Raw genomic sequence first — 23,710 nt, forward strand, 5'->3', positions numbered from 1 at the left:
GGGAAAACCAGAGACAAAGGCTTCTCCTGGATACTATGTGTGCCAATTCCTGGGTCGGGGATGGGGGGGTGCAGTTCCCAGCTCCTCGTGGCTAGGAAGTGGGAGTGCGACACAAGACGGGGGATCTAAGTTTTCCATCACAGTTGATCCTTGTATTATTCTCTCTGCTGACCTGTTCTTATTTTGAGGACAATTATATTCTGCACTCTACGCTTCAAGATCCCAGTGTTTCAACTTTAACTGTCTTCCTTAACTGCGTTGTCGAATCCTGAAATTATGTTGGCTTTATAACTTTGCGCACGTTACTAAACCTATGTGAAGCTTCACTCCACATCATCCTCAGAAGCGTGTGAAAGTGTTTTTATTGCACTTATGGTCACTGGCTATGTTTCCAAGGGTTTAAAATGCTTTCTCTTTCATAGCATCTGCTTCTGCTTTTCCTTCGTAGAGTCGAAAACATGCAAGCAAAGTCCGACTGTATTACATGCTTCACCCCAGGGATGGCGGGTGTCCTGCCAAGAGGCTTCGGTCAGAAAACGTGAGTATCTGGCACCGTCTGATATCCTTAGACGATTTGTTCCATTTGCTAAGAACTTTGCAAGTCTAGGAAGTATAGTCATGTCCACCTTAGCAGGAAAGCTAAGTGAGTAGAAATTGTTCTCATTAAATATTACAGAAAATAGTGCACATAAGCAAGTCTTTTTCCTTTTTCCCACCCACACTTGCCAGTATGGTGTTGGAGAACTTTGTGATGATTCCACACCAGGGCAGAGCAGAGAAAGAATGTACAGAAGGGAGCAAGAGCAGCTGGGTAAGGGAAGGCAGGAACCATCAGAAGGAAGAAAAAAATAAAACACATAAAGATGGCCTAAGGAGAAAACCTGTCAGAAATATCAGATATTTTGCTATTAACATACTTAGTTTTTCCTTTGGTGTCTGCAACTGAATGCCAATTTGTTCATTTATAAAGACTATGCACATCTTGCAAATAAAAATACTGAGGGTTTTTGATCAGTGCCCCTCTCCCCGAGAGAACATTTACTTGGGAAGAGAATGACAGTTAGGAAGTTGCTTTGAGGATATAAAGTCAGAGCAAAGGGTTTACTTCAGCTAGGCCAAGGCAGAAATTGGTAAAATAAATATTCCTTCCTCCCAGCAGGCTTACTTTTCCTAAGAAGTGGAATATTCATATCCATCCATTGCAGAGGTCCTCTGTGATAAACACTGCAAGATGAAACAGAAATCACTCGTTCTTTGAGCTGTGAGGAGGCTGCAGGCATAGAATTTATGCCCTACGCTTTTGCTAGTACTTGTGATTCCTTTCTCCTTCTGCTGCCTTATAGATGCCAGTCTTCTTTTCTTATTAAAAATTAATATATGATCATTGAAGACACTTGACAAGAATTGCACTTGTGTGTTCTTCACAAGAGAAAAAGAGAGAACAAGAGAACTGTGGATGACCACAAGTAGTGAGCATCAGGGCTGGTGTTAACGAATTCCAAGCGCGGCTCTTACATCACATACGAGCTGTGCATAGGCAGGCTAATCTGGAACGCTGTGTAGTTGTCTTTACTGCCTTGGTGAAACAGCACTTAGACCTTATTGGAGGCAAAAGATGTCACAAAAACTTTTCAAGCTGCTAAGAAGTGGGATAGAGACAGATTCTGTCAGCTCTTAACCTTACGACCTTGGGCAAATAATTGATCTCTCTCAACCTGTTTCCTCAGTGAGTTTATAATAATCACACTTTCCTCACCAGGCTTCTGTGAGGTGTACTGTTATATGCAAAGTACTGAGGAAAGAGAGATGAATAAGGCCTAGACTTATCATAAAGAAACAGAGTGGAGTGAGGGAGATGAACATTGTTTAAAATATTGTTGTAATTGTACAGTGTAGGTGTTATTTAACATTCTGCACAAAATCCCATGGAGACAAAGGTCAAGTTATCCATGTCAAGATGAGTTGCTCTGGGATGGTGTCACTGAGAGCTGGCATTTGAGGTGGGGTCTTTGGGCTGGAATGGAGGGTACCAGTAGGAGGAAGGGAGGGGACACATGCATTCTTGGGTGTATTCCTATCAAAAAACTTGGGTGTATTCCCCAGGCGAGTTGGCCTGAGCCAGCTTTCATGTAGTCTCAGAACCTTGTAGCTATAGCAGAATCCTGCTTTCTATCTTTCCATTAGTGGAGAGGACAAAATTAGTTTCTTTTCCTGAAATTATCCAGTGATGATGCCTGTGTCCCTTCATTCGGTAGCTATTTCATGTCCTATCATAATAGTCAAAAACAATAGGGTTCATATACATTTGACAATTAGCTCTTGGAACACAGATTATTTTCTATCCGCTCAAGTTCTAATCATGAATGTTGTGCTTATTTATGTCTGAGCTCCTAGGGAGGGCTTGACTGGGCAGACAGAAGGGGGACACTGGGTCTTAAACTGCTGTTACGTGAGGACATGGTCTTTGCCATTCTGGTTAGACCCATGATTTACTTCCTCGGGCCTGGTTCTGCCAGTAGCACTGGGGATGGTTTATGGAGAGGAAGATGTTTGGATTTTCAGAGCAGGAGCTATTTGCGAAGATTCTTTACCAAAGCCCCCTTTGAGAACTTTTTCCTCTGATGTATCCTGAGTTTTGAAAACTTGAATCTACTAATGATTTACTTTTTTGAAGTTTATTTATTTATTTTGCACGAATGCACAGGAGAGGCAGAGAGGGCACATGTGTATGTGTGAGTAGGGGAGGGGCAGAGAGAGAAGGAGAGAAAGAATCTCAAGCAGGCTATGTGCTGTCAGTGAAGAACCTGACATGGAGCTTGAACTCACAGACCGTGAGATCATAACCTGAGCTGAAATCAAGAGTCAGACGCTTAACCAACTGAGCCACCCAGGTACTCCTGCCAATGATTTATTTATTAAATCATTTTCTATAGCTTTCTATAATCATAGTATAAGAGCAAATCAGTAAGCAGTAAAAGCAACATAATGACTCTACTTTTTGAAAGAGATTGTCGATGCTTTTATTAGGGGGTGTGTGTGTGTGTGTGTGTGTGTAGATTTCATAGGTAAATACATCATTTGCCTTATGCATTTTGACATACTGGATATAGCATGGAAGCTGCCCTGGTCCCTCACTGGGGCCATGAAGCTTAAAATTGGTAATAATTTGGCCAACTTTCTTTTGTACAGATTCATACCTAAGGGCTGAAAGCCTGAGTATGCAAATAGACAATGGCCAGCCATATAAAAATAGAACTTTGATACACCTGAAACTAATATAACATTAAGTTTCAACTATCCTTTAACTAAAAAAATAAATAAACAAAAATAGAACTTTGACCCACAACTTCTAGCAACCGTCCTGGGAATCTCACCCATTAATATATAGTAACCAGTCCTGGAAGCCTGTCTAAGTTAAACTTATACGAAGTCAGACCACGATCTCTAGTAACAATCCAGGAAGCCAGACAATAACCCTTATAACAATAGGCTCCAGAGGTCTGTACTTGATTAATACTTGATAGCTTTCCTAATGTTTGTGCCTGCTCCCACTTTGGAACCAGCCAGAGAAAACCAAATAGGCACCCCTAACCAATCATGTAGGATGTCCGCCTCTAGTTTGTCTACCTACAGTTTCCGCACACGAGCAGCCTCCAATCAGGCCTGAGGCCTCATACCTGAGGCTTCCCCTTTATTCTGTTACAAGCTTTACCACTTATCCGCTTGCCTTGGAGTCCAAGGCCAGTGATGGTAGCTGACATCCTTGCCTAGTAAGCTCTGAATAAATAGCTCATTTGGTTGGTCTTGTTTATTTCCACAGGGCTATAACATGGGGATAAAAATAACACCTAACATACAGGTTTAGCATAAGGCCCAAATGAGATAACTCATTTATTCAGCATTCTATTTTCAAAGCTCTTTCTCCCTGTGTTATTATTGATTCCCTCTCCACAAATACTCTATGTTCTTAGAAGAATGTAACAATCTGTCCCACCTGCCTCTCCATCCTTGCGCATCCTCCCCACTGCTCTGCTTCCCCAGGCTGTGACAGATTTGTATCCCAGTCTTACCTGACTGGGAACAGTTTCATGGCTGCCCTGACTACCCAACAAATTGAGTGACTTCTGAAACTAGAGAAAACTCATTGCTGAGTCTCCAAATCCTGAATGCGCCTGAACCTCAGGCCCACGGTAATTCCTAAAACTGATGGGGCTGATGAGTAATGGCAATCATCCCTCCCTCCCGACTCCTTAGCGCTCTGGGAATAGCAGTAACTCCAAATCTACTCCAAATGAACACAAGTGCCTATGATTATTCCCAGGGTCGATTGTCATTTCGACTCCAGGTCATTTGACTTTGTTGTTGCTTTTCAAAAACTTAAAAATTCATTTCTGCCTTCTATCCTGGTATTTCCAGCTTTTGAAATTCCCCCTTCATGGTGCTTTATTCTTTAGAATCCTCATTCAGATCTTCTATGTTTTTTTCCCCCCTGAAATCTTAGAGCAAGATAGTTTCCTCCTGAGGCCACAGAGTAAAATTAAATGCAAAATAAATTGTTATAGTTGATTGCCTTAGAGAAATTTTCTGTAATCCTGTGAGCATTAGAGCCAAAAAGGACTGTAGAGAACATCTAGTTCATTGAGAGTCTCAGGTTTTCAAGACACTTTTTAGTATCTTCTCACTTTGCTTTGGAAAAAAAAGTCTACTTAAGAAACAACATTTTAAAGTAAAAGGATGATTTCATTTTATTTTTAATTTTATTCTGTAAGGATAAGTAATTGCCAACAAAAACCACCAGTCAGTATTAAGTACATAGTGTTTTTACATCGAGTTAATAGAATTCCTCCTAAGTGGAAAAAAACATTTGGTTAGTGTGATCAAGCTTATCACTTTAAATACTTATATGATTTCCTGTAGGTCTGGAATATTCAGCAAAGCTGGAGAACCTCCAGGATCACTTTCATGGGTCCCTAAAATCCTGGGTTCCAGGTCAGGAGGACTATCTAATCCAACTCGTTCGGTGACAAAGGTGAAAATAAGGTCCACAGAAGTACCATGACTTGCCCAAATTGGTCAGGCCGGAGACTGAGACCCTCCCTGCTTCCCTAAGTTCTATTCCTAGGCTTCTCCCACATATCTTGAAATTCTATCTTATATTTAGACATTGAAGCCATTGCTGGGTCCAGAGCCAGAGAGCACTGCTGTTCTGGGGCAAAGTAATAATAGCTGGTGCTTAGCAGGCACCTCCCACTTACATTCTAAATGCTTTACATATATTAGCACATTTGATCATCACTCCTGTATAGGGTGGGAACTATCATTATCCCCACTTTACAGAAAAGTAAACTGAAATAGAGAAATTAAGTCACTTGACTCTGGTCGCACTGCTGGTAAGTGGCACAGAGCAGAAGAATATTCCTCTACTGTACTGCAAACTAGCTTACCATGCCACTTCCTGAAATAGGTGGTAATCAGCTAGTAAGGGCTAGGGGTACAGAGAGAAAGGACATGGACCCTTCCCCAGCAAAGATCAGGGTCTAGTTCGGGAGGGGGTTGGGATGATCCAATGTGTGGTCATGTTTTTTAAGACAGTGTGATGGCTGTGCAGGTGCTCCCACAGACATATCCCAGGGCATCATCTAGCACACCAGAGGGGTCCCCAACATCTCCTGGTGGGATGGGGTGGGACTGAGTTGCCTGGAGAAAGTGACACTGAACTGACTCTTGAGGGATACATGTGGGTGAGCCCAGTGAATAAGGGGGAGCAAAGCGCTCTTCTGAGTGTGGAGCCAAAATGAGTAATGTCTTCAGGGAAGCAAAATTCAAAGGTATTTCTAGAGCATGAAATGCTGGTGGGAGGCTGTGTTACTTTCCCAGGATGGCTGTAACAAATTACCACAAACCGGGTGGCTAAAAACAACAGAAATTTATTTTCTTACAGTCCCGAAGGCTCCAAGTCTGAATCAAGGTGTAGGCAGGGCGTCCCGCTGGAGGGTCTGATTGAAAATTGGTTCTGTGCTTCTTTCCTCACTGCTGGTGGTTGCTGGCAGCCTTCAGTGTTCCTTGACTTGAGCTGCATCACGCCTGTCCACTTCTTTCTTCACCTGGTCTCTTCCCTTGCATGTATCTTTGTGTGTTTTCTTTTCTACTCATAAGACCAACAGTCGTCAGAATGAAAGCCACTATAATAATTGTAATGAATTAATCTGCAAAGACCCTATTTTCAAATGTCTCCTGTTCGAGGTGGACATGAATTTAGGGAGCACAGAATTCACTCAGTGGAGCGGTGGAGACAAGTGAAGCATGGGGTGGTGGGGAAAGGCACACACGTCTGCTGTGTATAATATTAACGTTTACTTTGTCAACATTTTCTGCTTTCTCAAGTGGTCTGCAGCTAAATTCATGAGCAGTTCACAAAGATAGGTGCACTTACCCCTAAAAGCTGTGTGCTTTGGCCTCCAGCTGCACATTTAGAGCTAGAAGTGGGGATTTTGTCCCTGGCTCAGCTACATATATTAGTTTCACAACTTTGTTTCGGACTTTCTAAACCTTAACTGCCATGGTTATAATCAGGGCCTATAAACCCTGCCCTGCCTACCTCTCAGAGTTGTTCAGAGACTCAAATAAAAGCTTCCTATTTGTGAAGCTGCATGATAAACTATAAAGTGTGTGTGTGTGTGTGTGTGTGTGTGTGAAGTGTTCATTCATAGAGTTTAAAATTTTTGGTCTATTGGTTCCAATCATTGGTCTTTACTGTGTGATATACAACTTCTCTAGTCCAGTTAGGGGCAGACCCGCTGTGTTCACGGGGAACACCTGAGGAGCGATTAGGGCACCAGTAAGTGTGAGGTGGTGTTTATTGATGTGTCTTAAAACAAGAGTCAGAAAACAGCTGCTGGCCAAATGCAGCCCATGGCCTATTCTTGTAAGGTTTGCAAACTAAGAATGCTTTTATATTCCTATATGTTTGGGGGGAAAAATCAAAAGAAGAATAAACTATCATGAAAAATACATGAACCTCACCTTTTAATGTCCATAGATAAAGTCTTAGTGGAATATGGCCATGCTCAGTTCTTTACAGCTCTATTCACAGGGCAGCAGCAGAACTGCGTGGTTGCGATGGACTGTGTGTTCCACATGCCTAAACTGTTTCCCCTGTGGCCCATCACAGAAGGTGTTGGCTGGCCCCCATGTGAAGTGGACAGATTTGGTGAAGGAAGAGGGGGCATTGTCAGTCCTCTCTTTGTGTGTCTGTCTACTCACAGGGATGATACCTTTTGGTCATTCCTTACTCTTTTAAACATTTTTTTAAAAATATTTATTTATTTTTGAGAGAAAGAGAGAGAGAGAGAGACAGCGTGTGAGTGGGGGAAGAGCAGAGAGAGAGAGAGGGAGACACAGAATCTGCAGCAGGCTCCAGGCTCTGAGCTGTCAGCATAGAGCCCAGAGTGGGGCTCAAACCCACAAACCGCAAGATCATGATCTGAGCTGAAGTTGATTGCTCAACCGACTGAGCCACCCATGCTCGGAATGACCCATGCATGTCATTCCAGAGTCTTCAAGCTGCCTTACCTTCTGTTCCTTTGAGTTTTGGTTTATTAGTGGCAACAAGTTGAAGGTTTTATCCAGTAAGAAGTATCGTTCCAAACCCCTGTGCGAGAATCGACACTTGCTGTTCTGCTTAGGTTTTTTCAATGCAGATCTCTTGAAATTTAGGAAGGAGTATGTTATAAGAATTTGTTTGAAGCTTGCAACACTGTGAATGCAATGAGGACACTTGGATTCTTATGCCATCAACACAGCAGTAGCAGCTTATGGTAACCCAAGACCCTGGACTTTTTTGAGATAACCCTGATTTAGAATACTCGTTCTTGTCGCTACAAATCAGTGGTATGTCCTGGAAAGTCCAGTATTTCCTCTCCAGACTGTGCCCAAAAGTGGAATCGAGATTTTGTAATACAGGCACACAGGTAATAATTTAGAGGAAAAAACAACAACCCAGAACTCCTCATTAATGCGTTTGTGCAGTATGGCACTTGGCTGTATATGACTCTCTGGGCTCCAGACTAGGTCTCTAGCTTGGCACTGTGGTTCTGAAACACATTTATGCTAAAACATATATCATAGTTATTACTTCTATCTAAAATCTGATCCAGAGGGGAGGGAAAAAAAGGTTTCCCCAAAAGGCAGCTATGAAAGTAATTTCTTCCCCCACAACAGAGGTAATGTAACGGGTTTTTGATTTTACTGTTGACATATCATTGGATATAGTCTCTTGTTAGCTGGCCACTAATAAAGCCCTCTTTATGTGTCAAGTCCGATACTAAATACTTGATATATATTTCATTTGAACTTTACAAATGCAAGTAGGAATCTTTACTGCCTCTATTTAAAAAGGGGTGAAGACTGAAGCTTAGGTCAAATATCTTATGATAAACTCACAGACCTTGTTGTGAATGAAACAGCAAGGTTCAAACACAATAGAGTTTGGCTCTGGAACTGGAGCTCAGCATTACTATGTATTCTTCATTTATTCCTTTTTTAAAAGAAACACTAATGGACTTTCTACTAAGAATCAGGTACTTTGTTGATTGAGAGAATTTAATGTGAATTAAACACAATTGGTATTGACAGAGTTTACAGGATAGTGGGGGAAATGGCCATTAAGTTTTTTATTTTATTTAAATTTTTTTTTAACATTTATTCATTTTTGAGAGAGAGCTAGAGTGTGAGAAAAGGGGTGGGGTCACATAGAGAGAGGAAGACACAGAAGCCGAAGCAGGTTTCAGGCTCTGAGCTATCAGCACAGAGCCCGATGCGGGGCTTGAACACATGAGTGGTGAGATCATGACCTGAGCCTAAGTCGGACACTTAATCAACTGAGCCACCCAGGTGCCAGGCCATTAATTTTTTTTTTTAATCATACAAATATACAAATAAAAGAAAGTAATAGAAAAAGCATAGAATGGGGAAATCATAGGTCTTTGGGATCAGAGAAACCCTTCCTGAACAAGAAATGCTTCAGCTGTGTCTGAAAAGTGAGGATAGTTTAACTAGTCAAAGAACTGAGGGGAAGCCAGAGAATGCCAGGCAGAGGGGACAGTATGGTCAAAGTCCCTTCAGTCAAAGAAATCATGGCACATTCAAGGAAGAAAATGAAAGCCAGTGTTCAGACATGGAAGCAGGCAGTGATATCAGTTACAGAAAGAGAAGCAGAGGTGAATGGTTGATCATCAGGCTTTCAATAGGTCACTGAGAGTACAGCCATGGATGAGGCTGATGACAGCAGCCAACAATGAGAAATACATGAATTTGAGGGATAATTAAGTCGGTAAAAATGGATCAACTGGATAATAGATGTGAAACAGAAGGACGTTTCCAAATGACTTCCGGTTCAGCACTTGCACTGGGTGGTTGCTGCCCCTCCTGCACACAGTAGTCTTCCTCCTTAAGGGCATGAGCCAGAGAGCAGAAAGATGTGAGCATGGGGGAAGGATGTGAGGAAGACCCTTTCTCCAGGTTGTTCCATGTTGATCCAGGCTGAGTAGAACTGAAGTTGCATAGAGGTGAATTTGCCTCCCACCTCATAGTAGAGGAGAGTACGGGAGAAGTGACTCGTGGACTTTGGTCTTCAGAGTTTCTTCTCGGTGAAGGTTTTCTACATTTCTACTAGGGAGGGTGAAGCCAAGCCAGGGGCCAGCCCAGGAATTGGATCCCACAGAGGCACGGGCGAGAGGTTCCCTACAGGTGGCTGATTGTTGTCCAAAGCCAGGACAGTGTGCTGAATGAATTCAAGGCTGTCACTAAGTTCAGGGGCTGGGGAAAGGTTAGTATCAGAAACTCAGTATCCTGAATTAAGACAGCAGGGAGTTCTCTGGATGACTTCTACAGAGAGATGCCAAAGTTGTCGGTGGTTAAATGATGTGCATCCAATAGGAGGCTATTTAAGGAGTTGGAACAGCTCAGATGTGGTCTTAGGGCCTAGATCCAGTGACTCTCAGTGGGTCCATCCTGTTCCTCCTTAGGTGGAAAGGCAGAGATGGTAAGGCCCTCAGTTTTATACTTCATGAGGGCAAGGGCTTTAACTTCTTAATCTTTATACCCCTTCCCACAGGGGCATTCCATAAATTACTGTTCATAGTTTCATAATAAGATATTATCCTATTTTTCCTTCAAAACCATACAATAAAAAATAGTTTTTAATAAAAAAACTGTCATTTGTATGGAAAATCATACAGAGTATTACCATGAAATTATCTTTTAGTTATATCCCTATCAAAGTGCCTTTGTTAAAAGATTTTGTGAAATTGGGTTTAAGAAAATCTGAGAGTTATGGACCCTGTTTCAATGAGAATCTTACCCAAGTTCTTGGTCTCATGTGGGTGATCTTCAAACAGGAAACATATAAGGAAAGGGGGAGGATTTGAGAGGTCATGCTGTCAGAGCACAGGCTGGTCTCTCCAGCAGGTGCTTCTGGTGGGGACCCACACATTCTGGCTCCATCTGGCCTGTCTGTAACCACCCTGCCCCAGCAGACCCTGCTCACTTATTAGTTACCATCTCACTGGCTGCTCTCAGGTGAGCTGTTGTCTGTCTTTTCCTGTCTGCCCTTGAGGCTTGGCCCTATTTTACAGCAAACCAAGGCTGTTTGTGCAGGGTTTGATGCGCAGCTAATGGAGGTAAATGTCCTTCCCAGACACCCACCTAATTTCAGCCATAAGAAAAAAGGAAACTGATAGGAAATTCTCTGCAGGACATTTTGGTATTGCCTCCAAGGTCCACAGATGGATCATACTTACTGGTTGATGCAAAACACGTAAGAGAGTAGAGGGCAAATGCCTTAACATGTCTTTCACTTTGCACACCAAATGGGCTCTTGAAAACAAATCAAGTATGTGTTTGTTTAGGGTAGTTAGTAAAAGAATTCTAGGGATGACAGACCTCTCTAACGTCAGCTCTGAGATGTCAATCTATATGTTGGCTTTTCTTTCAGGGGGCCAGCAGGGATTACCAGGAGCCTCTACCCAGCTTAATGCAGCTTGATGGCTCATGAACATGCGGCAGCCGCGCTCTTGGGCTCTTTGCCCTGTCTGCTGTGTTTCCTCTTTTCAGGTGTCTTCTTCTCAAGCTATTTTCCCTGTCTTAGTATTTTCCCCTGATAAATATATTTCCTTGACTCACATCCTAGAATCTCACAAAACCTAAGTTTGTTCTTCTCTGAAATCCCAACTCTTTCCTGAAAAATTTTACCACCCACTTTTAATCAGATGTCTTCCCTTATGGGTCTGGGTCCATTTATCTCCATCTCTTCCCCGGCTATAGGGAGGGGTGTGAGAGGGTCTTGCCTCCCTTCTTTCCTTTGTCCTACACAGCACAGTGAGTCTTTACTCTCTTAAGGCTATGTCATAAATCATGCCTGCTGTCTTCCCATTAAGCGACCCCATGTGCCCTTTCTGTTTCTCCTTAGTCACCTCTGGGCATTCCTCATGCTCAGAATATTATTCTTGCAGAACAAAGAAGTCTGTTTCCTTCACGACATTCTGGTTTCTGACTGTTTGGCTTTGTTTAGGCTGTTGTGTTCTTTTAGGAATATATATTTTTTCTTCTTGCCCTAGAAGCAGCCAAGGGTTGTACCGTTAGAATACAAGATACATTTATAACTTCATGTGACCTGGATTTGGTGCAGGTAATGCTGAGACAATGATGAATGTCCTCTGATAAACACCAGAAAACCTAGAGAAAATATATTTGAAAAATACGGATGATGCACTGAGTTCTACTAATTTGAAGTAAAATATCTTTTTGGACTTGGATCCGGCAAATCTTTCTCATGTATCTGCCCCCTATCACAAACCACATTGGGAGCTCTGCCTACTGGTCTTAGGTAATCTGAGAGAATTTTATCATGTGAGCATTACAATGCCGACTTTATAAATGAGATAAAGAAGGTTCAGAGAGGAATAGAAGCATACAAAACTAGAGGTCATCTAACTCTAGGGCCTTTTCCACCCAGCCACATCTCTGTGGCTGCCTTTGATGCATTTCATTTCCCTTCTGGCTCAGCCATTTCATGTATCAGTGACGTTAGTAGTGCTAGGTGTCCTGTAGGACACTTTTAATGGGCGTGGCTCCAGCTACTTAGGGCTCCAGTGGGCTAGGGCAATGTTCACTGGGTCATCCTAATCCTGTTCGTTTTTTTGTCAGGTCCCTAACTGAGGACTGATGGCCTTATAGACATACTGAAAATCTGAGAGGCGGTTACTATGGTTTCACCCAATTCAGTGTCATGTAAAGGAATAGCACAGGCATCGGGGACTGCCCTGGGATCGAGAATGGCCTCCAATTCCTGCTAGCAGGGTCGGCTTCATCAAATTCCTTGATCTTTCTAAGACTTAGTTTTGCCATCTGAAAAGTGGTGGAAATAGCCTGTCTATCCCATGACTACTGTGAAGGATGAAAATGATCACGTAAATGCAAAGCAGGGAGCACAGGGCCTGGGAGGTGGGTGCCCAACAACCGTCACTCATTCCTCCTTTCTTGTTTTTAATGTTTACTTATTTTTGAGAGAGAGACAGAGAGAGAGAGGCAGAGAGGCAGAGAGGCAGAGAAACAAGGAGACACAGAATCCAAAGCAGGCTCCAGGCTTTGAGCTGTCAGCACAGAGCCCCATGCAGGGCTTGAACTCATGAACTATGAGATCATGACCTGAGCCAAAGTTCGACGCTTAACTGACTGAGCCACCCAGGTGCCCCACATTCCTTCCTCCTTTCTAATGCACCGGGTAAGGGTTGTCTTTCCTTCTGATATTATATTTGATCAGGAGAAAACACACAACTGGCCGATTAGAGTAAGCTGGTGGGGGAAATTCATCAGTCTGTATTCTAGGACTCAATGCTGCTGAAAGAGATGTTTTCAGTAGAAGCCCTAAGTAATTGCCAAGGAATCAGAGAAACTGTGAAAATATTACAGTGTTCAATAGCATTCTTGTTTTAAAGAACCTAAACTAATACAAAGAGGGAAAAATATGGTGTTGGCATTAGCACATCGGAGTGTTGCTTGGAGCAACGCGTACATCTTGTCATTACTTGGCCGTTATCCAACACCAATATTTCAGTCTGGCTGGAAGAGAGTCAGATATTTGGAGCAGCTCTGGGTGACAGCCCGCTCTCCCCTCAGCCACGTGCACAGTGCCATTGTTCGGATTCCCCTCCCTCCTGCTCACAGGTGGCGTTGTGCAGTCATGGCACAGTGACTTTAATAGATATTAAAAATGTGGCTGTTTGAGCGTGTCATTCTTGAAGCCCCATCTAAACTCTCTATGGAAGCATATGTGAGTGAATGTGGTACGGGGCCATTACTTGCTTGCAACGGGAACCGTTCCTCTTGATCTGTGACACTGAATAGCCAAATAGTCTTGTAATCATGTTTAATTTGTCTATTAGTTTTGTCTTTTTGCCAAGCGTAGTTTAAATTGTGTAGAGAAGGAGATGATTTTTATTGTGAATTCCTGATGGGAAAAAGGCATTTTTCTTTGGAGTTATTAACTCGGTTTTACAGCTGACCTTTAAAGGAATGTCTATGACTTTAGATACTCAAGAGCTCAGCAAATATTATCGTCCATATAGTTTAAATAGTCATTATAGTTTGGGCTGTAAGCACTGAATGTGTATCATAAGAGACGATGCTGGTTTTCTTTTTTAATTTTTGAGATTTTATTGTGAAAGAAAAAAATCTTGTTTTATCGGTGTACTGAGTGATGGTTGACCTTTTTTAATTAAATTTCCTCTTCACATTTCAGCTGTACATAATCCTAGAAGGTCACTGGTTGGCATTAGCAACCCTAGAAATGAATGGTCATGATATCATATCCTAGAATTGACAGATTAGTTTGTCTGATTTCTCATTATCTATTGTATCCATTGTTGTAATGGGGAATGGAAACATTCAAGATGGATTTATGACCTGAAATTTTCTGGAGGCCAAGAAATAAGAGTCGTTGGTGTATTTTTCCTGCCCATCCCTTTCTCCATACAGATTTTTCATTTTTATATATCTTTTGCATTGTGACATAGTGTCCTGGACAGCATTTCTCTGCTTTCATAGCTAATGATGCAAAAAGGAGAGAAGGAGAGGAAGGGAAAGCAAAAAAGAAGAAAGTGCTATCAAGGCAAAGGTAAAGTTAAATTATAACCAAAGAATATTTGAGCCTGGAAGGGATTTTAAGTCGTCTCAATGCAAGTCTTGTCACCTAAAAATAAAACAGAAAACTGTTAGTCTTGTCTGCATTTCAATTGGACTTCAAGAAAGATTGAGAGATCTTGGATGGGTCATTCATTAATCATTCATGGATTGTTTCCTCCTCTGGACTAAATGATCATTTGTTGCTTTCTAATTTTAATTAATTGTGATTTAAACATTTTCTGGAAACCAGAATTTGTGATTCATAAATAAACTAGATCATGGACTGTTTATAATTACAAATATTTATTTTATTTTCTAATGTAGTAATTTTTTAGCCATGTAATCCATTAATAATTGCTTTGTGTATATTCCAGACATAGAGTGAGTGGTGAGCAAAGCCAGACCCAGAGTCCTTGCCTTCAACTGAAATCGCAATGCTGATAAAGGCTATGGCTGAATGGGCATGGTGCTGAGAGAGATCGTTCAGGAGAGGTGACTTGTCTGGGAATTGAGGGAAGATTTCTCTGAGCAGTGATTCCTAAGTTGCATCTGAAGGGTGGACAGGCATTAACTGGATAAAGAGATAAAGGAAGACCATTTCAGGGAGAGGCAATAGCATGTGGTGATAGATAGAAGGTGAGTATGAGTTGTGCAGAATACAGCAAGTGTGATAGTAGAAGAGGCTAGAAGGGTCATGAAGTAAGAGGAAGACCCCTTTTTGGGGGAGGGTGACAATGTAATTCATCATCCAAACCTGGATACCTCTGAAAGTGAAAGGGCACTTTCACAGTAATGAAACTGAACAACAGGTGAACCCAATATGTAGGATGGAGGACTCTAGTTAAAAGCCATTTTAAGAAGTTTGGTTTTTATTTTAAGTGCAACCAGAATCCACTGAAAGCTTTTAAACCAGGAGACTAAAGTAATCAGATTTGGCTTTTAATAATTATTCTGACCCCTATGTTCTTGCATTATTATTTACAGTAGCCAAGATATGGAAGCAATCCAAGTGTCCATCAACGATGGGTGAAGGGATAAAGAAGATGTCACACACACACACACACACGAATACTGCCCAACCATAAAAAAAATAAACTCATATCATTTTTGATAAAATGGATGGACCTTGAGGCCAGACAGAAAAAGACAAACACTGCATGATTTCACTTCTATGTGAAATCTAAACAAACAAAACAAAGCAAAATCCTGACTCATAGATACAGAGAATAAACTGGTGATTACCAGAAGGGAGGGGTGGGAGTGGACAAAATGAGTGAAGGCGATCAAGAGGTACAGACTTCCACAGTTTAGAAATAAATAAGTCATGCAGCTGTAAGTACAGCATTGGGAATACAGTCAATAATATTGTATTAACTTTGTACAGTGCCAGATGGTCACCAGACTTACTGTGGTGATCAGTTTGTAATATATGCAAATGTTGAATCACCATGCTGTACACCTGAACCTCAAATAAAATTGTATGTGAGTTTTTCTTCAGTGAAAATAAATATGAAAATAAAAGTACTCTGTTGCAATGTGTAGAAACATTACTTCCTTCAGTAAGCCCCAGAATGGAGTGGGTGGACCTGTTAGGTGTCTATTGCAGAGATTAAGAGGAATAAGAAGTTAGCAGAGATCAGAAGGGAGCAGACATGAGAGAATTTAAAGTTAACATCATCAATGGAGAACTGATTGCACTCCAGGCCCTAATCTGTTTCCACCTCTTTATGTCTGGGCCCTTTGGTATTATCTGCCCAGCCTGACTCAGGGCTCAGGCAGGCACTTTGCTTTTGCCGGTGGACTAGTAGCAAACCCATCACAAGCAGAGCCTTGAAAAACATGCGAGGATTGCACTTAGGCTCTTGATACTCCTGGACTCTTGCAACAAGACTGGGCGAACACGTGGAGAGTGTGGGCATCACAAACCTCAAAATCTAGCCAGCGCCAGCTGAGCAAATCAAATAGCAGACTTCAAATGTGGAGAGCAGGCGAGCCTGGCTCCAACTTGGAGAACCACTCAGCTGAGCCCTGCCTGACTTGCTGACCTGCTGAGTCGTGGACTTAAACAAACAGTTGTGGTTTTAGACCATTAAGTTTTGGCATGCTTTGTTACCCAGCAGTAGCTACAAGAGCTGTTCATTGAGCGGAGATGGTGGAAGAGGGACAGTTTACTTTCGACATGTTGACTTTGAGAAGCGATTAGGACAGTTAGGAGATGACATGAAATAGGAGTGTATTGTGTAAGGGAAGCTTAGTTGATTATTATCAAAGTAGTGATAGAGGATAAAACTAGCTATAAAACAAAATTTTGCACATTTTACTATGTATGTTCAGTACCACAATACTGAATGGCCTATTTTTGTATCCCAAGAGGGGAGTTGAGTGATGAGCACTAATAAATATCAAATGTCCCTTGGCTTTCTTCCTTTCTGACACATGGGGTTGAGGGACAGTGGTTCTGGTGACCTTAGAGACAGCATAGAATAAGCCCATTGTCTAGCAGGAAGTGAAACAATGTTGTCTGGCAACTGATGCTCTGGGCTCAGTTGTAAAGTCAGAAGTCTTCTTTCTGCACCTTTATTTCCTCCCAGGGCCAGTGTACTTGACTCTCAGACACTCTCTTCACCTCTCCCCCAAAGCCTTTGTTTGGGAAAGGACCTTATAAGCTAATTCATACTAAGGCACAACTGATTGACAAGCCTGTCTTTTGTTTTGCTCAGATCATTAAATATTTTTTAGTACTTTTTAAAAATTGAGGTTTAATCGACATAGACTACTATATTAGTTTCAGATGTATAATGATGATTCAACATTTATATATGTTACAAAACAATCACCACAATAAATCTGGTTAACATCCATCAAAATTTACAAAATTTTTTCTTGTGGTAAGAACTTCTAAGATTTATTTTCTTAGCAACTTGTAAATATGCAATACAGCATTATTAACTATGGTCACCATGCTATACATTCCATCTCCATGATTTTATTTTATAACTGGAAGTTTGTGCCTCTTGACAACCTTTACCCGTGTCACCGATCTCCCCCACTCCCTCCACCTCTGGAAACCACCTGTCTGTTCTGTGTATCTACAACCATGTTTTATTTTGTTTTGGTTTAGATTCACAAGTGAGATCATATGGTGTTTGTCCTTCTTTAACTTGTTTCACTTAACATAATGTCTTCAGAAGTCATCCTTTGAATTTATTCTTTTTTTTTTATGGCTGATAATCCTGTGTGTGTGTGTGTGTGTGTGTGTGTGTGTATATCATATGTCACTAAATCTTAAACCAGAAATCTCTCTCTGTTCTGGAAAATGCAATTTTTTAAAGTTTATTTATTTATTTTGATAGAGAGAGCACAAGCAGGAGTGGGACAGAGAGAGAGGGACAGAGAGGATGGAAAATGCAATTATATGAGTGTAGAGAGGATTTTTTAATGTGCCACTTTGTTGGATTACTACTGTGCAGCTTGCTTTTATATATTGAAAATAGATGGACCCAGAATTGTGGACTTTTAGGTGTTTTCAATCCAGAATAACCACACTTCAGTGGACTTATCTTTTATCCCCACAACAACCTGTTTCCCTTCTTATATGTCCTTTTATGACTTAATAATACCAAACTTCCTCCACTTCCTCAGGCTGAAAACTATTGAATTACATTTGGCTCTGCTAACCTGCCACATCTTGATCCTGGGATTCTGCCCTGTCTGACCCTGTTCACCTCATCTCTGTCCCTTCCTGCTGTTTCAGAAGCGGATCAAGCCTTCATCAACTCCCACTTGGTTGGAGGCCTCTGCCTCCTGACCCTTATTCTAAATCTCTCTTGTCTTCTATCTAGCCTAGAAATTTTGTCACCTGTATNAGGGTCAGAGAGAGAGGGAGTCGCAGACTGAAACAGGCTCCAGGCTCCGAGCTGGCAGTCAGCACAGAGCCCGACGCGGGGCTCGAACCCACGAACTGCGAGATCATGACCTAAGCGAAAGTCGGATGCTCAACCGACTAAGCCGCCCAGGCGCCCCTGGAATTACCTTTCTTATATCTAGATCTGATCTTGTCCCCATCTTCTTTATACAGCTTTGATGATGCACTTTCTTATAAGTGCCCGTGGCCCCTTCTGAGGGCTTGCCTCACTCGTTTTTCCTTGAATTAGTTAAGAATTGCGGGATACTGAGGGCAAAGACTGGCCAAAGGATTTCCCAGCCAAATGTGGTGTCTGTAGTTTTATGCCTCTGTCTGAAGATGCAGTTATGGAAATGTACAGGGGACCCATATCCAGGGCTGATGTTGTTCAGTCACTCAATTAGAGGGACACTTGCGAGTTAGAGCCAAGTAGTTCTAGGTGACTACACAACAGAAGGTGCTGGAAGTGACAGAGGGATCAGATCCCATGTATCCTTTTACTTAGGACAGAAATGACAGGCCCTTGAATGCATCTGATCACATTTATTTGACCTCATTTGGGACACTGATGAGCAGAGCATCCTGGTGTTTTATAGAAACATAAAAGAGAGCAAGCGTTATGATTCAACCAGCTGGGAGCTACAGATGGGGCATGCCCCATGGCTTCTCCTCTATTTCTTTATCCCCGCTACCCACTACTCTTGGGCAGGGCTGTCTTCTGTCTGCTGGCTAGGGACCCAGAGTTCTTGGAGAATCTGGGCAAAGAACCTATGACAGGAGACACAATCTGTGAATCGATCCCTTTGACTTCCCTCAAGAGACATCTGGTATGCAGTGCCAGGGAACCTTCAGTCCCAGGTATGGCATTTTCTACAGAGTCCCTTTTATGGGCCTTCATTATCCCATCCCAGTCAACCTTCTGGACTCTATTCCTGGCATTTACTCAGATGAACCCTAAGATCATGTCAGATCAGATACTCCCCATCCCTGGAAAGATTCACCGTTAACCTTGTTTCATTTTGTTAAAGCTCTTCACCCTCCCAGAATGAATGCCTGTTCTCCCCCTTCTATACCTTGAGAAGCCCACTCCTCATTCATGGTCCAGCTTGAATAGCACCTGAATCATGACAACCACCTTGACCTATGACCCCTTCTCAGCACTCTGTTTTGCATTTTATACACACACACACACACACACACACACGCACGCACGCACGCACATACACACACATGTGCTTCCTGTATACCAAGGCCTCCCCTCTCTCCATATTAAGATCCAGAGGGCAAGGGCTGTATTAGTCCTTTTTCATGGAGGTACTTAGCACATGCAGGGTGGGTGAATCTACGCACGATAGAATGGCCCTTGGGTTGCAGCCAGACATCTGTCAGTGCAGAATGTCATTAGTTTTAAAGTGGACTTTTTGGTTCTTAGGAAATGCTTAGCGGGCAACCTCAAATCAGCTGTTTGGGGCTCCTGCGTGACATCATGGGACTGTTAGGAAATAATCAGGATGGAAGCTCCCTGCTCAGCTGTCATCTTGGGTTACTGCTTTCAGGTGTTAACTGAAATGACCCAATTAAGCAAGTGTTTTCAAGCCCTGAATTCTTGTGGAGTAGAGAAAAAGCTCAATTATTCAAAGGCTCCTTTCAAAGAAGTCTACCTTTTGCAAACACAGACCAGGTTACCTTTTGTCAAACAGAACTATTTAATTATTTCCCTTTCTGATTAGAAAATGATATGCAATGATTGTTATTTTCTATATTGTTTCATTTATTTTAGTTAAAAATGAAGATCCTTTTCTTGAGAGGTATCATTAACAGTATGGTATAAATCCTTTCTGGTTTCTTTACTTGGATCATACCTGCGTATATATGTATATGTTATATATATAACATTTCTATCATTATGGTTTGATATTTACATATGTATTTATACATATACAACATTTATATATAAACTATAATATTTACATATGAACTATATATGCATATATACATTTTGACAGAAATGGGGTCACATCATAATAATGTTCTGTGTAATAAAAAAGTTTAGTCAGATTCCTAATCCAACACTTAACAGATACATCTTATTATTTTTTAATGCTTTATCATTTTTAATACCAAATTGAAAGAATATTCTGCAGTTTATTTTATCAATCTCTTTTTAATACTTATGTATATTATTTCAACTTTTTAATTATATTTTCAAACACTTGTACAGTTATTTATTTAGAATAAAGTCTTAACTGATGTTAAAACGTATGCACATTTTATAGCCTTTTGATATATATATATCACTATATACATATAGTCATATTGCCCACCAAAAAGATTGTACTGATTATATCTCACTATCAGTGAATTATAATGTACATTATATCTCATCCTCACACATGCTAGACATTATTCATCTTTATTTTTTAATTTTTAAAAAACGTTTATTTATTTATTTTGAGAGAGAGTGAGAGAGCATGCAAGTGCATGTGAATGGGGGAGGGGCAGAGAGAGAGAGAGAGAGAAAGAGAATCCCAAGCAGACTCTGCACTGTCAGCACAGAGGCTGATGTGGAGCTCGATCCCATGAAATGTGAGATCATGACCTGAGCCAAAATCAAGGATGCTGAACTGACTGAGCCACTCAGTTGCCCCTAGATATTAATCTTTTTAATTTTTCTGCTTTAATCTTTTTAATTCAATCTGCTAGATATTAATCTTTTTAATTTTTCTGCTTTAATCTTTTTAATTCAATCTGCTAGTTTGGTAGGTAAAAATAAGATTTCATTCTTTTGTGCAAGGTCGATTATCATGTGCTGTGCATGTTCATCTTTTCTACACATTCATTACTTTTTCCAATTTTTATATTATGTCATCTATCCTTATTTACCGACTTACTTTTGTTCTTTGTCCCCACCTCCACACCATTTGGGAAATTGTCTTCTAACTTTGAGGGATGTGTGTGTGCATGTGTATGTATATTTGTCAAAGGTCAGTACTATTCGGATATAAAGTAAATGAAACCAAAACCAACTGAAACAGACTCTGCCAGAATGTATGGAGTAGGTGAGAAAGAGGAAATGGAAATTTGGGAGAGCGCCTTTGACTTTGAGGTCCCTGTGTGTCGGCTGGCATGTTCCTGCTCCATCTCCTTATTTGCCCTGTGCATTTGGTTTTCACAAGGGCTAATGTTTAGAGAGACAGAGCATGAAAAGGGGAGAGGAAGAGAGAGAGGAAAACAGAATCAGAGACCCTGAGCTGTCAGCACAAAGCCTGACTCAGGGCTTAAACCCACAAATTGTGAGATCGTGATCTGAGCTGAAGTTGGACACTTAACTGACTGAGCCACCCAGGTGCTCCAAGGGCTAAGGTTTTTAACCTGAGTTCCATGAACTTCCAAGGAATTTATGGGTAGAATGATAGAGGTTCGTAAACTTAAATAGGAAGAAATTACGTCTTTATGTGCACTGATGTCTTGAAATTTAGCATTTCTTTCAACTGAAAATGTGAGCAGCAAACCACAGTAATATTAGCAGTTCCTGGTAGCTGACACCGGTAAAAACCACAACTGCTTTAAAATCACATGCTATTGAAGAGATCCTGCAGTATCATTTATGCATATCACTATTATGAAACGAAACCAGTTTTGCTATTTTATAAAAAAGCATACGTTACTCCTTTTTTTAAAATCACAAATACATTAAATATTTTGCTAGTCACATTTCACTGCTGTTGGTTTCCTTTGTAATCCTGTGTGTTTTGTTTTATGCACTTAAAAATGTTATTTTGAGAAGGGGTTTCTAGGCTTCATCAGATTCTTGAAGGCATCCAAGACACATATGATTAAGAATCTCTGAGCTGGAGAGAGTGGTAAAGTTACTAAAAAGTTCTAACTTATTCCTTGATGAGAATTTAGGGTTCTTGACTCCTGCTTTCTGGCATCCTTCCTCTCTCTCCGGGGTATGTGATATGGGCCGAAGGAAGCTTTTCAAATGTTATATCACCTATGTTAGCATCCACCCATATTCCACATTAAATACATTTTTATTATAAACATTCGAAAGAGTTATAGTAATTTTACTTTTTAAATTATTTGATTATAAGAAACTAATTTAATTTACAACTGACTGCGATTTCTTGACAACCTTTGTGCTTACTCAGGGGTTCTTGCAAAGCAGGAAACATACAAATTGTTTTCTACACGCAATGAAATTTTTATGAGCACTAAATTCAACAATTAATGAGGTTGACATAATGATACGTTTTAGGTACATTTAATTAAACATTTAGTAATAGCAATTTTGCACTTTTCTTTTCCTATTTCGGAGCCGAGTTTTTCAAGTCTGTTTTGTAGGCGGTGGAAAGGACCTAGGCTCTGAGGCCCCGCCTGTACAGCCAATTGGGAGCTGTGCTGCCCCAAGCGAGCCTTCAGTCTTTACACTCCGGCTTTGCACAGAACACTTCTTCCACCACCTTCGCTCCGCTGGAAACTCCCGCTCTGTGGGGAAGGCACTTTCTGGCCACTGTCCAAAGGAGCAGATGCTGCTGGCGCCCCCATCTGTGGGCCCCACAAGCAGTTCAGCCCCTTCCTGGCCCCTAACTTCCATTTATCCTGCAAAACCCCTTCCTCCATCCAAGTTCCTTCCAGCCACACACCATCAGCCTCTAGCTCTCCTATAGTCATCTGTAAGGTCTTCTCAATGAATGATCTTCGTCTCCATTCCAGTTCAGCCCCTCATTGCCTTCTTCACCACTCCTTTGTTATTACCCAGCGCTGAACCTCTTCTGAAATGTTAACCTGCAGCATGGAAACTTCTAGTCACAACTTCCCATTCCTCTCACTTTCCAGTTCCTAACTGTGGAGTCACCTCCTCTTTACCTCACCCTGATCTGTAGCTCCTTTGCTCTTTCCTTTTGAACCCATCCAGCACTTTCCCTGTTTGCTTTGTTTTTTCTGTGCCCGCCCAGACCAGTGTTTGGCCGGCACCTGCAGTGTCCTAGCTATAGTAGCAGTAGTGGTAGTGATGTTAGCGACTAGGTTTACTGAGGGCAGTGAGGGGTGCCAGACTCTCAACTGAATGTTTTACATGCATTCTTTCTTGTGACTCTTTGAAGTGGGTACTATTATTCTGTCCATTAAAAAATTAAGCTGAGGATAAAATGGATGAAATAACTTGCTTAATATCAAACACTTTAAAAGTTACAGAGCTGACACCTTGTCATTGTCCATAATCTATATCTAGACAGAGATTTCTGGATAAGTCTATGTATATCTATCTCTATGCTTATAAATATAGAGATATACAATCAGATCTCTCCTCAACTTCACTTCCTTGTCTAAGGCATGTTTTATACTGGCCTCTCATCTCATTTACGTCCCACCCACACGGACAGCAGGCAGAGCTGCCATATTGGCCAAGGTTAGCAATGACCTGTTAATGACCACTGCCAGTGGGACTTTTTAGTTCTTTTCTCACCTGATTTGAGCATAGGACAGAAGTGATTTCTAATATTATTAAAACAAACAAACTTGTTCTCAGATGCTATGACTTTTCTTTCATCTTCTATTTCTCTTTTTTTCATTCTCCTCTGATTACTTGCCTTTCATTAAGTTCTTGAATTCTGATATACT

At 41.3% G+C, this 23,710-nt stretch overlaps 1 protein-coding gene across 1 annotated transcript in view; it reads left to right on the forward strand.

Moving 5' to 3' along the window:
• ZMAT4 (zinc finger matrin-type 4) overlaps window positions 1-23,710 on the forward strand; it is a 223,557-nt gene that overhangs the window by 126,270 nt on the left and 73,577 nt on the right. Inside the window, exon 3 of the mRNA XM_077773125.1 lies at window positions 449-538. Coding sequence (XP_077629251.1) covers window positions 449-538 — 90 coding nt within the window. The remainder of the gene's footprint in view (window positions 1-448; window positions 539-23,710) is intronic.

The sequence above is a fragment of the Crocuta crocuta genome, unplaced genomic scaffold (assembly GCF_008692635.1).
Source record: "Crocuta crocuta isolate KB4526 unplaced genomic scaffold, BGI_CrCroc_1.0 scaffold177, whole genome shotgun sequence".
NCBI lineage: Eukaryota > Metazoa > Chordata > Mammalia > Carnivora > Hyaenidae > Crocuta > Crocuta crocuta.